This window comes from Thrips palmi, unplaced genomic scaffold, assembly GCF_012932325.1.
Source record: "Thrips palmi isolate BJ-2018 unplaced genomic scaffold, TpBJ-2018v1 HiC_scaffold_15, whole genome shotgun sequence".
Taxonomy (NCBI): Eukaryota; Metazoa; Arthropoda; class Insecta; order Thysanoptera; family Thripidae; genus Thrips; species Thrips palmi.
In genome coordinates this window covers 9488782-9504007 of record NW_023144624.1, presented here as the reverse complement: position 1 = coordinate 9504007, position 15226 = coordinate 9488782, and the positions used below count along the sequence as shown (strand labels likewise).

General features: G+C 59.8%; 1 protein-coding gene across 2 annotated transcripts; it reads right to left on the bottom strand.

Moving 5' to 3' along the window:
• Positions 1 to 95: 95 nt before the first annotated feature.
• On the bottom strand, positions 96 to 15058 carry LOC117641771. 2 transcript variants are annotated; one of them, XM_034379386.1, is made up of 24 exons: positions 14719 to 15058; positions 14316 to 14622; positions 14033 to 14239; positions 13793 to 13960; positions 13525 to 13655; positions 13102 to 13437; positions 12727 to 13030; positions 11966 to 12648; positions 11741 to 11886; positions 11434 to 11656; positions 11225 to 11350; positions 10964 to 11144; positions 10647 to 10880; positions 10286 to 10561; positions 7444 to 7538; positions 7159 to 7337; positions 6643 to 6953; positions 2002 to 2495; positions 1715 to 1927; positions 1329 to 1622; positions 921 to 1247; positions 601 to 838; positions 327 to 481; positions 96 to 232 (listed from the first exon to the last, which is right to left on the bottom strand). In XM_034379386.1, the coding sequence occupies exons 1-23, from the start codon at positions 14803 to 14805 to the stop codon at positions 342 to 344; spliced, it is 5700 nt and encodes a 1899-aa protein (XP_034235277.1). In that variant the 5' UTR covers positions 14806 to 15058; the 3' UTR covers positions 96 to 232; positions 327 to 341. The 2 variants fall into 2 exon arrangements, with proteins under 2 accessions (XP_034235277.1, XP_034235276.1); XM_034379385.1 differs by lacking the exon at positions 96 to 232 and having other exon boundaries at positions 293 to 481.
• Between the last annotated feature and the right edge of the window lie 168 nt (positions 15059 to 15226).

The window sequence follows — 15226 nt, the reverse complement described above, 5'->3', positions numbered from 1 at the left end:
TATGAAGTTTGCTTCAGTATTGCCGTAATATACTCATCATAACCACATTACTCATGAAGGAGCATTTTGCTGTAGTATATTACTTAAGGTAATACAACTGACCCAGAAGTTTGCCGATGTCTTCTATTCATTCTCTGTAATGGAACATTTACAGTGTCGATTTTTGCGAAAATTACATATGTTTATCCCGCTCTGGTAGTATCATATCTTGATGAAATGTTTTTAGTTTATACTGAAAATGTATGTTGAATGTATGTTGAGATTATTAGCTGCAGGAGTGAATAAAACACAGTTTTTAAACTAATGGATTCTCATTAATAAATTACCTTCCTCTCATCGTTTCAGCCAGAGGAGAGAACAGACTTTCGAATCTTGTCATGCACCCAGTCCAAATAGTGAGCCACATTGGAGTAGACTCCAGGTTTGTTTGCCATTCCACAGCCATGACCCCAGCTGGTGATTCCGTACAGAGTAAAGCGATCTGAAACCAACAGAAAAAATTGTATTTCATACCCTCCAACAAACCCATGTAACTGCATGTCATAAAAAATAAAATAGAAAACGAAAAGCAAATTATGCATATAGATGTAAAGAGTTGACCTTGGTCTGAGAGGCACACCATGGGCCCTCCCGAGTCGCCCTGGCAGGAGTCGGCGCCGCCGTCGAGGTGTCCCGCGCAGAACATGCCGGCCACGATGGCCTTCTTGCCGTACACGCTGGGCGCGCTGCACGCGTCCGTGTGCAGGATGGGCAGCCACGCCGACCGCAGCAGCCTCGAGTACCCCGCGCCGGACGTGCCCACGGAGCCCCAGCCGGAGATGGAGCAGTTGGTGCCGGGCTGCAGCGAAAAAGGCTTTGGCTTATTTCGTCGAGGGGAGCGGCAAAACAACGGCAACCACAGCGCTGGAAAGCGTCCTCACCGCGTAGTTCGTGTTGTGCTTGGGCATGCAGGCCGGCCGCACAGAGTCCGTCATGCGGAACCCGGGGCTGGCCACCCGGATGAGCGCCAGGTCGTTCTCCAAGTACACGTTCTTGTTGAAGTCCTCGTGCGAGTGGAGCGACTCGATGTCCAACTCTTGCTCCGTCCCGTCCTCGTCCTCCGAGTTGTGGTCGCCGACCCTAACGAAGTAGGCCTTCTTGGTGTAGTCCTGCATGCAGTGCGCCGCGGTGAGCACGTGCTGCGGCCCCACCAGCACAGCCCCGCACCAGTGCACCGACTTGAGTCCGGAGCGCACGCGTATGCTGGCCTGCGTTCGTTGAGCGGAATGAGTCAAGTTGCTGGTTTAATTCAAGCACTCCGTCTCCAGTCTCCACCCCGCGGCCCTTACCTGCCACGGGTAGGCTCCTCGCGGCGTTCCACGGCCCGACACCACCTTGGCGAGCTGCACCGTGGGGGTGAACTCGTCCTCCAGGGGCGGCCGAGTACCGCAGTCGCTGGGCAGGTACTTGTTGATGTCCACGTGGCGGTCGCTGGCCGCCTTCTCCTCCAGGGCGCGCGTGGCGGCCTGCTCGTCGCCGCCCAGGCACTCCACGCCCACGTCCTCGTCGTGCTTGCAGTTGGTCACGCCGAAGTCCTCGTGGCGGCACTTCTCCAGGGCGGACTCGTTGCCCGCGCACCGCACCTGCGCACAGTCCGGCAGTCCGGCCACTAGCACCAACCAGCACTCGCTGGCCTCGTAGGGGAAGGCCGAAGGGCCGAACGGGGAGTACTCACGTCGTCCATCCATATGATGCCCTGGCCCTGGCCGAAGTGCGCCTCCTTCTTGACGGCGGCCTTGCCGGGCATGCCCAGGGTGCGACACACCGTCATGGCGGCGGCCTCGTTGAAGTCGTCGTCGCACACGGTGCCCCACTCGCCGTAGACCTTGACCTCCAGGCGGCCCTCCTTGGGGTTGGCGCCGCCCACCAGGCGCATGCTCATCGGCTCCTGCAACACGCGGCTCCTGCGTCAGCTCGCGAAGCGCGGACGGGGCACTGGTAGCAACACGGGAAGTGGCTCACCGCGCAGCGCTTGGTGTGCTCGTCGCTGCCGTCTTTGCAGTCCTCCACGGAGTCGCACAGGAACTTGGCGGGCACGCACTCGCCGGACTCGCACTGCCAGTGGTTCTCCGGGCAGGCGCGGCTGGACTGGCGGCAGTGCTTGGTGGCCAGCTGCAGGATGGCGCCCCACGCGAAGCCGCCGTGGAGCTCGGGGGACGCGGTGTCCGCCGCCTTGCACTCCAGCCCCGCGGCCGTGGCGCACCGCACGCCCACCATCTCCTCGGCCGTGCAGTCGTGCACGCCCCAGCCCGCGTGCTCGCAGCGCATCAGGGAGGTCTCGTTGCCGGCGCACATGAGCTCGTCCACCAGGATGGGCAGGGGCTTGGACGGCGCGGGGAGCACGCCGCCACTCAGCACCTCGACGGCGCCGTCGCGGTAGCCCGCCTCGCGGCACACCACGTCGGCCTCGGGCAGCCCGAAGCCGTCGTCGCACACCGCCCCCCAGATGCCGTTCACTGCGAGAGAGTTCCAGGCGTCACTGTCATCGCCGACATTCCCGCGCTAAGAGAAGCTCCAGACAAAAAAAACCACTTGGTCGGCGACATCCTAGGAGCGGGCGCTTGTGGTGTTTTATCGGTTCCTTGTATGTATACGAACTGCCGAAAAGACACTTGGACGAAATCCGACACCCCCTGTGGCTTTGGTACGGGTCTAAACACCCCAAAAACAGCTGTTTTCGAGGGTTTGGGACTAGATGGGTTCTCGCAAACCGAGATCCAAAAAAGTACCCAAATGGGTCTCAGATACTCAAAAAAATGCGCTCTTTCGAATGCCGTGTCGAACGAGGCTCTACGACGTCGGGTTTGGATGCTACGGGCTCTCAAAGTTGCTCAATTTCACTATTTTTACTGAAGATTTGAGCATATCAGGGCCGTTTGAAGTAGACCATCGGCGATTTCGCTCCTCTTTGTCTTAAATGGTGCCTACCCATAGGTAAACACCCCCACAAAATTTCAGCCATGTCAGGCAATTACTAGAGGAACTGTGAACAATTTAAGTTTTGGGTCATTTTACCACTGGGCTTAGGTAGTTTTGGGTCCAGAAAAAATAATTTTTTTAGCTATCTACTTTTGATCAGCACCTCTTGAAACGCCTTTTTAACATGGTGCCTCAAAACTTTTTTTCAAGGACAAACTTGTCTTTTTCTAGCTGTAATTGGAACATAACTTGGACATACGGCTTTTGGTCTGCCTCATACGGTTTTTGGTTTGCCGCATACGGTTTTTTGTTTGCCCTATACGGCTTTTGGTCTGCCTCATACGGTTTTTGATTTGCCGCATACGGTTTTTTGTTTGCCCTATACGGCTTTTGGTCTGCCTCATACGGTTTTTGATTTGCCGCATACGGTTTTTTGTTTGCCCTATACGGCTTTTGGTCTGCCTCATACGGTTTTTGATTTGCCGCATACGGTTTTTTGTTTGCCCTATACGGCTTTTGGTCTGCCTCATACGGTTTTTGATTTGCCGCATACGGTTTTTTGTTTGCCCTATAAGGCTTTTGGTCTGCCTCATACGGTTTTTGATTTGCCGCATACGGTTTTTTGTTTGCCCTATACGGCTTTTGGTCTGCCTCATACGGTTTTTGATTTGCCGCATACGGTTTTTTGTTTGCCCTATACGGCTTTTGGTCTGCCTCATACGGTTTTTGATTTGCCGCATACGGTTTTTTGTTTGCCCTATACGGCTTTTGGTCTGCCTCATACGGTTTTTGATTTGCCGCATACGGTTTTTTGTTTGCCCTATACGGCTTTTGGTCTGCCTCATACGGTTTTTGATTTGCCGCATACGGTTTTTTGTTTGCCCTATACGGCTTTTGGTCTGCCTCATACGGTTTTTGATTTGCCGCATACGGTTTTTTGTTTGCCCTATACGGCTTTTGGTCTGCCTCATACGGTTTTTGATTTGCCGCATACGGTTTTTTGTTTGCCCTATACGGCTTTTGGTCTGCCTCATACGGTTTTTGATTTGCCGCATACGGTTTTTTGTTTGCCCTATACGGCTTTTGGTCTGCCTCATACGGTTTTTGATTTGCCGCATACGGTTTTTTGTTTGCCCTATACGGCTTTTGGTCTGCCTCATACGGTTTTTGATTTGCCGCATACGGTTTTTTGTTTGCCCTATACGGCTTTTGGTCTGCCTCATACGGTTTTTGATTTGCCGCATACGGTTTTTTGTTTGCCCTATACGGCTTTTGGTCTGCCTCATACGGTTTTTGATTTGCCGCATACGGTTTTTTGTTTGCCCTATACGGCTTTTGGTCTGCCTCATACGGTTTTTGATTTGCCGCATACGGTTTTTTGTTTGCCCTATACGGCTTTTGGTCTGCCTCATACGGTTTTTGATTTGCCGCATACGGTTTTTTGTTTGCCCTATACGGCTTTTGGTCTGCCTCATACGGTTTTTGATTTGCCGCATACGGTTTTTTGTTTGCCCTATACGGCTTTTGGTCTGCCTCATACGGTTTTTGATTTGCCGCATACGGTTTTTTGTTTGCCCTATACGGCTTTTGGTCTGCCTCATACGGTTTTTGATTTGCCGCATACGGTTTTTTGTTTGCCCTATACGGCTTTTGGTCTGCCTCATACGGTTTTTGATTTGCCGCATACGGTTTTTTGTTTGCCCTATACGGCTTTTGGTCTGCCTCATACGGTTTTTGATTTGCCGCATACGGTTTTTTGTTTGCCCTATACGGCTTTTGGTCTGCCTCATACGGTTTTTGATTTGCCGCATACGGTTTTTTGTTTGCCCTATACGGCTTTTGGTCTGCCTCATACGGTTTTTGATTTGCCGCATACGGTTTTTTGTTTGCCCTATACGGCTTTTGGTCTGCCTCATACGGTTTTTGATTTGCCGCATACGGTTTTTGTTTGCCCTATACGGCTTTTGGTCTGCCTCATACGGTTTTTGATTTGCCGCATACGGTTTTTTGTTTGCCCTATACGGCTTTTGGTCTGCCTCATACGTTTTTGATTTGCGCAAATACCGGTATGTGTTGCCAATCAAAAACGCGTATGGGCAGACCAAAACCGTATGGGCAAACAAAAACCGTATGCGGCAAATCAAAAACCGTATGAGGCAGACCAAAAGCCGTATAGGGCAAACAAAAAACCGTATGCGGCAAATCAAAAACCGTATGAGGCAGACCAAAAGCCGTATAGGGCAAACAAAAACCGTATGCGGCAAATCAAAAACCGTATGAGGCAGACCAAAAGCCGTATAGGGCAAACAAAAAACCGTATGCGGCAAATCAAAAACCGTATGAGGCAGACCAAAAGCCGTATAGGGCAAACAAAAAACCGTATGCGGCAAATCAAAAACCGTATGAGGCAGACCAAAAGCCGTATAGGGCAAACAAAAAACCGTATGCGGCAAATCAAAAACCGTATGAGGCAGACCAAAAGCCGTATAGGGCAAACAAAAAACCGTATGCGGCAAATCAAAAACCGTATGAGGCAGACCAAAAGCCGTATAGGGCAAACAAAAAACCGTATGCGGCAAATCAAAAACCGTATGAGGCAGACCAAAAGCCGTATAGGGCAAACAAAAAACCGTATGCGGCAAATCAAAAACCGTATGAGGCAGACCAAAAGCCGTATAGGGCAAACAAAAAACCGTATGCGGCAAATCAAAAACCGTATGAGGCAGCCAAAACCGTATGGGCAAACAAAAAACCGTATGCGGCAAATCAAAAACCGTATGAGGCAGACCAAAAGCCGTATAGGGCAAACAAAAAACCGTATGCGGCAAATCAAAAACCGTATGAGGCAGACCAAAAGCCGTATAGGGCAAACAAAAAACCGTATGCGGCAAATCAAAACCGTATGAGGCAGACCAAAAGCCGTATAGGGCAAACAAAAAACCGTATGCGGCAAACCAAAAACCGTATGAGGCAGACCAAAAGCCGTATGTCCAAGTTATGTTCCAATTACAGCTAGAAAAAGACAAGTTTGTCCTTGAAAAAAAGTTTTGAGGCACCATGTTAAAAAGGCGTTTCAAGAGGTGCTGATCAAAAGTAGATAGCTAAAAAAATTATTTTTTCTGGACCCAAAACTACCTAAGCCCAGTGGTAAAATGACCCAAAACTTAAATTGTTCACAGTTCCTCTAGTAATTGCCTGACATGGCTGAAATTTTGTGGGGGTGTTTACCTATGGGTAGGCACCATTTAAGACAAAGAGGAGCGAAATCGCCGATGGTCTACTTCAAACGGCCCTGATATGCTCAAATCTTCAGTAAAAATAGTGAAATTGAGCAACTTTGAGAGCCCTTAGCATCCAAACCCGACGTCGTAGAGCCTCGTTCGACACGGCATTCGAAAGAGCGCATTTTTTTGAGTATCTGAGACCCATTTGGGTACTTTTTTGGATCTCGGTTTGCGAGAACCCATCTAGTCCCAAACCCTCGAAAACAGCTGTTTTTGGGGTGTTTAGACCCGTACCAAAGCCACAGGGGGTGTCGGATTTCGTCCAAGTGTCTTTTCGGCAGTTCGTATACATACAAGGAACCGATAAAACACCACAAGCGCCCGCTCCTAGGATGTCGCCGACCAAGTGGTTTTTTTTGTCTGGAGCTTCTCTAAGCGACATCGACGTGCCTGCACCGACCTTTGACCTCGATGCGGCCCTCGCTCTTGGCCTTGCCGCCCGCCAGGCGCAGCTCGTAGCCGATCTTGGCCGGCGTGCAGCTGGTGGCGGCCGGGGCCTCGTCGGACCGGTCCCCGCAGTCGTCCCTGCCGTTGCAGCTGTCCGTGGCGTTGATGCACTTGCCGTTGGCGCACTGGAAGCGCGCTGGGCCGTCGCACGCCACGCTCAGCTTGACGCGCTCGTAGTACGTCCAGGCCGTGCGGTTCGCCGTCGCCAGGGACCCGGTCTCGCCCACGTTGGAGCCGCTCAGCAGGCACACCTTGGTGGAGCTCCTGGGGAGGGGAAGGAAAGGGCGCGTCGCCGTCAGGACGGCAGGACGGGGACGTGCGGCCAGTGCGGTGGAGCGCCCGCGGAACTCGGGGTAGGCAGACCCGCACCACGCGGCCGCACACAGTTGCCTACCCTGAGTTCCGCGGGCGCTCCGCCTGCGCCGCTGCACGACGTGACGCGTACTGCGTCCTTAGTCCTTGGCCTTACTTGTGGCTGAAGGACTTGCAGGTGAACTCCGTGGAGTCGAGGCAGCGGCGCGCGCACGTATTGGCGTCCAGGTGCAGCCAGCGCTCCACGTCGTGGCGCTCCAGCTTGGCGGCCCGCACCGCCTTGAAGTCCAGCAGGTAGTTGGAGCAGGCCTGCTCGTCCAGGCCGTTGCTACAGTCCTGCAACGCGGAGGCCCAAAGTGAGGCTCGAACTCCCTGCGCCACTGTCAAAAAGGGTAATCCCGGCGGCGGGGTGCTCGAACCGCCGACCTCAACGCCGACCCACCGGTTCACCATCGCACTGCCACACGCTGGGGATGCACTCGTTGGGGCCGCATTCGAACTGCTGGGGCCCGCAGTGTAGGGCGGCCCTGCTGATGGCTGCAACAAGGACAGGACGACTGCATCAGAGTGAGGGAGAGAGTGGCAGGCCGCTTCCAGGCGGGGCTGCGTCCACGTCGCCAACGCCCTTTATATTTATTTTGGTCGTCGACGCTGCGCCACTGCACGCCGCGTGCCTCGGCCTCGGCTGCGCCATGGCGGCCGTGGCTGCGCCGCGCCGAGCGCCCTGACCCCCGTGCCCCTGCAGTGTACGGCACCTTATCGCGGGGCCTGCCGACCGATTCCGAGGAGTCGTTCGGTCGCCGTGTCCCTCTCGCACCCCCACGGGACTACGGGACGCCCCATGAGAGCGACAGAGAGGGCGACGAAACGCTCCTCGGCATTGGCCTGCTAGCTGGCGGTGGCCATGCGGCGGCCGAGGCGAGCTCGTCGAGGCGCGAGCCAAAACGAAGCGCAGGGTGCCTGGCGCACGCCGCGAGTCAGAACACCAGCCTTGCGTGGTGTGGACTCGGACAGGTCTTTGCGTCGCCCCTTCCCTCCCCCTTTCCCCTCCCGCCTTCCCCTCTCGGCACGTCGGCCTTCCCTGCCACTGCTGCCTCTCAGACAAACACAACGGCTTATTTTCTGTTTTGAAACGCTGCTCCGCGCGCGCCTTGGCCGTGGCCTAATTATCACTGTCCACATCGGCGTCTCAAGGTCAGGCAGACTGACGTGGCCGGACGGTCTCTCTCCCCCTCCCCTCCCTCGCCCAATCAAGCTTCCGAGAAGAAACGTGCACTTATGAAATGTTGCATGTGTTGCAAAAGCTTTGCTCTGGTCATCAACATTGTGGCCGCGTGTTGGGCCTACTTCTTTCTCATTCTCGTGTAATAAGGATCAAAAACAAAATAACGAAAAACTAAAGAGAAATACGAGGTCACGTTTATTATTATTTTTTCTTCAGCTAAAATAAAAAAAGAAATACAATAGGACATGGAAAGTTGGCTGACCTTCTCTGTTTCTAATTCGAATCACAGCGTTCACACTGGGGATGTAATAAATAATAAATAATCGAAGTTAAGTAGAAATGAGAAATAAAAATATAAAATGAGTGAGATAACAACACAACAGTCTATAAAGTGCACGAGTCTCCTCTTCGCTTTGCCGCCTTCTCGGAAAATTTACACATTGAACCCTCAAGTTATCATTTTTTTTTTAAATCACGAATGTCAACAAAACAAACAGAGGTTCGCTGTGGGCTCAGGTTGCTCATGCCTTTTGCGCCCTGGCGAAAGGAAACGGATTGAGGAGGGGTGGAGGAAAACGGATGAAAAGGCCCATTCACATGAAGAAGATCTTCTCCGTGGTGACCTGAAGGCCGCTCGCTTGCTTCTCGCCCGGCTTGGGGATCTTCATGACGTGCTCGGCGGTGGGCGCGCTGGGCGCGGCGCTGGGCCTCTGGAAGGGCGGGTTGGTGGCGGCGGGGGCTGCCTGCCCTGCTTGCTCCGCGGTGCGACTTTGCCGCGATGCCACCGCGCCGCCCGCGGGCCCCGAGTGCCCGTTGAACGTGGGCGGCCACTCGCCGGAGTCATCGCGGTCCTCCCTTCCGCCGCCCCGGCCGGCGCGCTCCCTGGAGCTGGAGTCGCCGGACGCGTTCTCGGAGTTGGCTTCCTCGCTGCCGCGCCTCGCCGGCCGGTTCGGGTAGTACCCCACGTTGGAGTACGGGTCGCTGCGGCCCGGAGTGCCTTGGCTTGGCAGCGGGTAGCTCAGCGCGGGGTCGGGGTAGCGTCCGGCGGCGTCGGCGCCGCGCTCCGCGCCGGGGTAGTTGAGCGCGAGCGCGGGGAACAGCCCGAACACGTCGCGGTACGAGGGCGGGCCCTGGCCGTCGCCGCGCTGCGGGTAGGGCGCGTAGTCGGAGCCGGGCAGCAGCAGGTTGCGGTACAGCTCGACGGGGGGCCGCGCCGTCACCACGGGGGGCTTGGACTCGGCGGCGGCGGGCAAGCCGTAGCCCCTGCGGGGGTCGGGGCGCTCGCCGTAGCCCGTCCGCGGCACGATGGGCGAGCGCGAGGGCATGGTCAGCGGGTCCGGAACGAAGGGGTAGTCCTCCTCGCGGCCCGCCTCGTACTCCTCCCTGTCGCGGGGCGGCGCGGGCGTGGTGGGCGGCGACGTGAACGTCCTGGAAGTGGGGAGCGTGGGCCAGGGCCGCTCGGTGGCGCCGGTGGGGCCGGCGGGCGGCGCGTTGTCGTCGTAGGGCGGCAGCAGGTCTCGTGAGGGCGGCGCGGCCGGGGTTTCCTCCTCGCGGTGGCTGAATCCCGGTGCGTAGTTGACGGGCCAGTCATCGCTGTCTGCGCTCCAAGGCGATGTCGTCGTGGTGGGGCGCGGCGCCGCGGTGGGCGTCACAGGCCTCTTGCCCGCCCCGCTCCCTCCGCTCGGCCCGCCCCGCCCGGGCCTCGCACCGAACCAAGAGCCGGGCGTGGTGGCGCGCCCCCTCGCCGCGAACGGGTCGGGCCAGGAAGTGGTGGTCTCGAAGGGCGCGTCGTCGCCGTCCTCTCTCACGAAGGTCCTCGACGTCGGCAGCGTGGGCCACGGCCGCCCCGTCGCAGTGGCGGTGCCGATCGGCTCAGCCAGCGGGTCGTCCGTGTCCCAGCTGCTGGGCCTGGGTGGTGGTGGCGGTGTGGGAGCGGGAGGGTAGGGTTGCGGCTGGAAGGGGCGAGAGGGCGCCGCGGGCGGGCGAGGCCTGCCGTTGGGCTGGTACAGGGACGGCGTGGGGCGCACGTCGTCGACGTCGTCCCCTTCCTGGAATGTACCTGTATTCTGCCTGCACAGCGGCACGTCGCAGCGCTCCGCCTTGATGCCGGCGTTGCCGGCGTCCACGAAGCACCACGGGTCGCTGCTCGAGGCGCTGCCGCTGGCCACGCGCCGGCAGTGGTTGTGGCCGGCCAGCGTGGCGCGCCGCACCTCGTCCGACACGCGGTAGCGCAGCGCCGACACGGCGGCCGGGGCGTCCCAGGACACGCAGGGCTGCCCGATCCACGACACGTTGGCCGTGCCGTCGTACTCCGTGCCGCTCGGGCCGAGGCAACCTGCAGAACGAGGGCGCGGCGTTACAGTCAGCTCCGCACGCTTCGCGCTTCGCATTGCCTGGCATTCCCTCCCCGGTTCACTCACCCACGTCATCGGCTCTGCGTTCACACACGTAGGGGTACGACTTCTGCCTGATGGCGCAGTCCTCGGCGTGCCAGTAGAAGTACTCCGCCCCGCAGGACCGCGCGCCCTGCCAGTTGCCGTAGCCCGCACCGCCTGAGCCGCCCGCACCGCCGCCAGCGCCCGGCCACGAGCTGCAGGGGAAGTCCTTCTTGAGGAGCACGCACAGCGACCGCTCGCCCACCTTGGGGGCCTTGGCTGTAGCGGGAAGGAAAGGACAGGCCGTTGTCATCGTTTCCGTACCACCGGGAACCACAGAGCAGCGTTAGAGTGTGCCTCACCCGAATCGAACTCCTTGCTGGGCGGGCCGGGCCACCAGAGGTTGAACTGGAACGGTGCGCCCGTGCCCTCCCACACCCACACGTCCCTGCCCGGCACGGACACGCCCACGCCCGCCGTCAGCACGCTGCCCAGCGCCGGGTAGGACGCCGTCAGCCACTCGGACACGAAGTCGCTCTCCGCCTGCGGGGAAGGGAGGCAACGCGTCAGCGAGGCGCCAATCTGGGCTAAGGAAGGACGCCGCCCGTCCCGCATAGACTGACCTGGCTGTTGATGTCCATGAGGTGCCCGCCCTGCGTCTTGCAGTGCTTGATGGCCTCGTCCTGCGAGAAGGCGATGGCGTCCACCTTGCGGTCCTGCCTAGGGACCACCAGCGAGTAACAGGATCCCTGCGCAGAAGGTGAAAAAACAGCGCGTGCCTTGTCTTGTCACTGCACTACCGGCCTTGCCCATCGTCCGTCGTCCGCCCTACCTTGAAGGGCTTCTCCCCGGGGCGGCAGCGCGCCGCGTAGTTCGGGAAGCAGCGCAGGCCCGCGGCCTGGGTCTCCAGGTTGCAGCCCTCGCCGGCGTCCCCAGAGCGCATGGAGCAGGACACCAGGGAGCGCTCCTGCCCCGTGCACAGAACCTCCTCCACGTGCACGGGCAGCACGCCCATGGCGCTGCGGGGGCGGCCTTGCCACGCCAGCTCGGCGCCCCTGCGACGTCAAAGAGGGTCATAATGGTCATCATGGTCATCGCGCAAGCTCGTCATCGCCCAACGGCATGGTCGCAACGCCTACCTCTCGTAGCCCAGTGTCCTGCACACGATGCTGGCCTCCTCCACGGTCCAGTTGGCGGGCTTGTCGCACACCGACCCCCACTGGGAGCCGGGCCCCATCACCTCCACGTACCCCTCCAGGGGCGTGGGGCCGCCGCGGATGCGCACCTGCCAACAGAGGAGCGGGTAAGGTCAAATTCCCAGTGTCTCATCGGGAGCGCAGCGCGCAGCGCGCGAGATACTGTACCATCTGTCCCGACTGCGGCCGGCTGAAGTTCCTGGTGCGGTCCAGGACGTCGAGCCAGTTGCTGGAGCCGGACTCCAAATCCACGCCGTTGCCGTTCCGGATGTCCAGTTCTGGGTCCAGGTCGAAGTCAGTGTCCGGCTCGCACGTCGTGGTCGCGGGGTACGCCGGCGTGGTCGGGCCCCCGTAGTCACCCCTGCCGCCGGCCGGAGTGGGTGTGTGGTCGCGGTGCCACTGGGGGTTGTTCGGCGAGCCCGGGGGGCGGTAGCCGCCGGGGTAGCCACTCGGCCGGGGGTTGTAGTCATCGAGTGGAGGTGTGTAGCCGCCTGGCTGTGGGGTGTAGCCACCCTGAGGATATCTGCCCTGCTGGGGGTTGTAGCCTCCTTGGGGGTTGTAGCTTCCCTGCTGCGGATTGCGGCCACCTGGCTGGGGGCTGTAGCCTCCCTGCTGAGGGTTGTAGCTCCCATGTTGGTGGTTGTAGCCACCCTGTGTTGGGGTGTAGCCGCTGGGCTGTGGGGTGTAGCCCCCCTGAGGTGGTCTGAATCCTTGAGAAGGGGTGTGTCCACCCGGCATTGGAACGCCGTGATCCCTGTGCCATTGGGGGTTGTGGCCCGGTTGGTGTTGATGGTTGTGGTGGTGATGGTGGTGCTGCTGGTGGTAGGCGGGGCTGTGTCCCGGAGGTAGGTCTGGAATAAAAACGTCTTCATTTACGGCGAATCAGAGCAGATAAGGCGGCAAGTGCTGCCACCACCACCAACACCCACCTCGCGCAGGCATGGGGATGCCGTGGTCTCTGTGCCAGTCCTCGCTGTGGCCGGCTCCCTGGCCGTGGTGGGCATGGTGGCCCGTCTGATGGCCATCTTGAGGCCGCCCATTGGGTAGGGGCCCAATGACACCAGCAGAGCCGATCCCGAAGTCCTCCACTTCCGAGTCCGGGTTTGGGCTGGCGGGGCTGGTGTCTCGACTCGGATTCGACCCGCCGCCGTACTGCTGCGAGGGCTGCACTGGCTGCAGGGGCTGCAGCTCTGGGTACAGGCCCTTCCCCTTGGGGCCCGGCGGCGGAGCCACCTGTGGAGCAGGGCCACGCTGTCAAGCCCCTCGCCAAGCGGGCAACACGACCGAACGGCCGCGAGCCTTACCTGGTTCGGTCCGTATCCCTGGAAAGAGCTCGCCGCGGCGGTCTGGTCAGCGTCCTGGCCGTCCGGGCCCGGCCTGTGGAAGGTCTGCCGGGGTGGCGGTTGGTAGCCCTGGTTGCCGAACTGGTTGTAGCCGCCGTGCTGGTGGCCCTGCGTGTAGCTCTGCGTGTAGTCCTGCTGGCGGTAGCTGGATGGCCGCGCCGTCGTGGCCGCCACCGTGGCGGCTGAGGGGTCTCGCTTGCCGTTGACGCACTCGGGCACCTTGTTGGGGTGGTCGCACGCGTTGAAGCGCGGGTTGAACAGCGTGCCGGGGGCGCAGCTCTGCACGTGGGGCTTGCCCTGAGATGGAACAGAATCCCGTTAGAATCCCCTACAGCCTGCAGCAGCGGTCGGTTCGTTCCGTTCCACTGTATCACTTGGACGCACCTGCCAGCAGTTGATGAACTTGGTGCAGTCGACGGGGTGCGCCGCGAGCCCGGTGCCGCCCTCCATGAGGCACTGCACGCCGCCGGCGCCGGCGAGGCGCGCGCTGTGGAAGGTCTGCCGCCGGCCGCGGCCTGCAACGCCAAGGAGCAAGCGGCCCTGAGCGGCTGGCGCCTGCGAGGTGCGGGGTAGGCAACGCGCCGCACTTGCGAGTCCAGCGGCACAGGCTCCGCCTTTAGATTCTACCTCTCGATCTCGGTTCTCTACTCACCGGCGCGAGGGGGTGGAGTGGCGTCGGCGTGTCCGGGGGGGACGCGCCTCAGAGGCCCCGCTGCAGAGCGCACGTCGAGGAGGGGCGAGGCAGCGTTCGGGTCGTCGGGGTCCTCGAAGTCCGTCGGGTCGCCGTCGATGATGCTATCGGTGCCGCGGGCTGGCGGACCTACGCCCCGACACACAGTAGTTTAAGTACAGTGCCCCACGCCCAATGCAACTGGGCCAAGTGGTGACTCACCGGAGCGGCAGTTGGGCAGACACTTGACCTTCTGCGGGTAGTCGCACTCGCGGCGGATGGGGTGGAACAGCGTGGCCGGGGCGCACGCCTGCAGGAAGCCGCGGCCCTTCCAGCAGTTGAGGTACTTGCGGCAGTCCGGCGGGAAGGGGAACCAGCCCGTCGCGTTGTCGGGGCACTCCAGCTCCTCCACCTCCAGGAAGTTCAGCTCTGCGCGTCAGAGGAACGTGTCAAGGCGGACGACAACTATGTAAATACCGATTACATCGACGCAGACATGTCCCACCTTTCCAGGACTCCGGGCAGTGGTAGTCACTGACGTCCCGCTTGGCCTTGGTCTGGTCCAGCTTGATGCGGACGGGCGTCGGCTTGGCCGCCTTGGCCGCCCGCTTCTTCCTCCAGCCCCTCTCCGGGCAGGGGTTGTCCCGAGCGTCCCGGGCTGGGGGCGGGGTGGGCGGCACGGCGGGCGCGCCCCAGGACCTCACTGGCGGCTTCTTCTTGCCCGCGTGCACCGTGAGGACGCCGGCGCCCTCGTCGTCGTCGAAGTTGGTGGGGGTGGTGACGTCGTCCAGGTCGTCACCGGGATCGTAAATCTGCCAAGGCATAGAGCGCCGTGACTGCGACCATCCGCGACCATCCCACCCTCCGCGGAACACCCCGGTGCGCCGCCAACGACGACGCCAACTCACCGCGACGCAGCCCTGCAGCAGCAGGTGCAGCAGCAAAAGCCCGCAGAGCAGGCGGGGCGCGGCCTCGGCCAGGGCCTTGACGGCCATCTCGGAGCGTCGATGCGCTGGTGCAGTCTCGGGGGACTATTCGCTGAACGCGCTTGTCATGGCCCCCGCTGGGGCTGCGGCCTACGGCAAGCGGTTTGTCTCCGACTCGGACTGTTTGCGTTCGCACTGCTCAGTGTGGCTCTGCTTCCGCGGCTGTGTCTTGACTGGGGCCTCGCATGTCGCTGTGACTCTGACCGCCGCAAGCAGCAGCAGCCAGCAGCAGCAACCCCTTTTTTCCCATCTTTATCTCCTGCTGTGTCTCCGCGACGCGCTCGCTCGCTCGGACGGACGGGCGTTGATAAGGCCGGCCTCCCCTCCCCCAGTTCATTGAATCAATGGGCGCGGACACGACATGGACGCACGTCGCCGTTAGCCAAACCGCCCTCCCCTCCCCTCCGTCATTGGTCATGAGAACCATTTC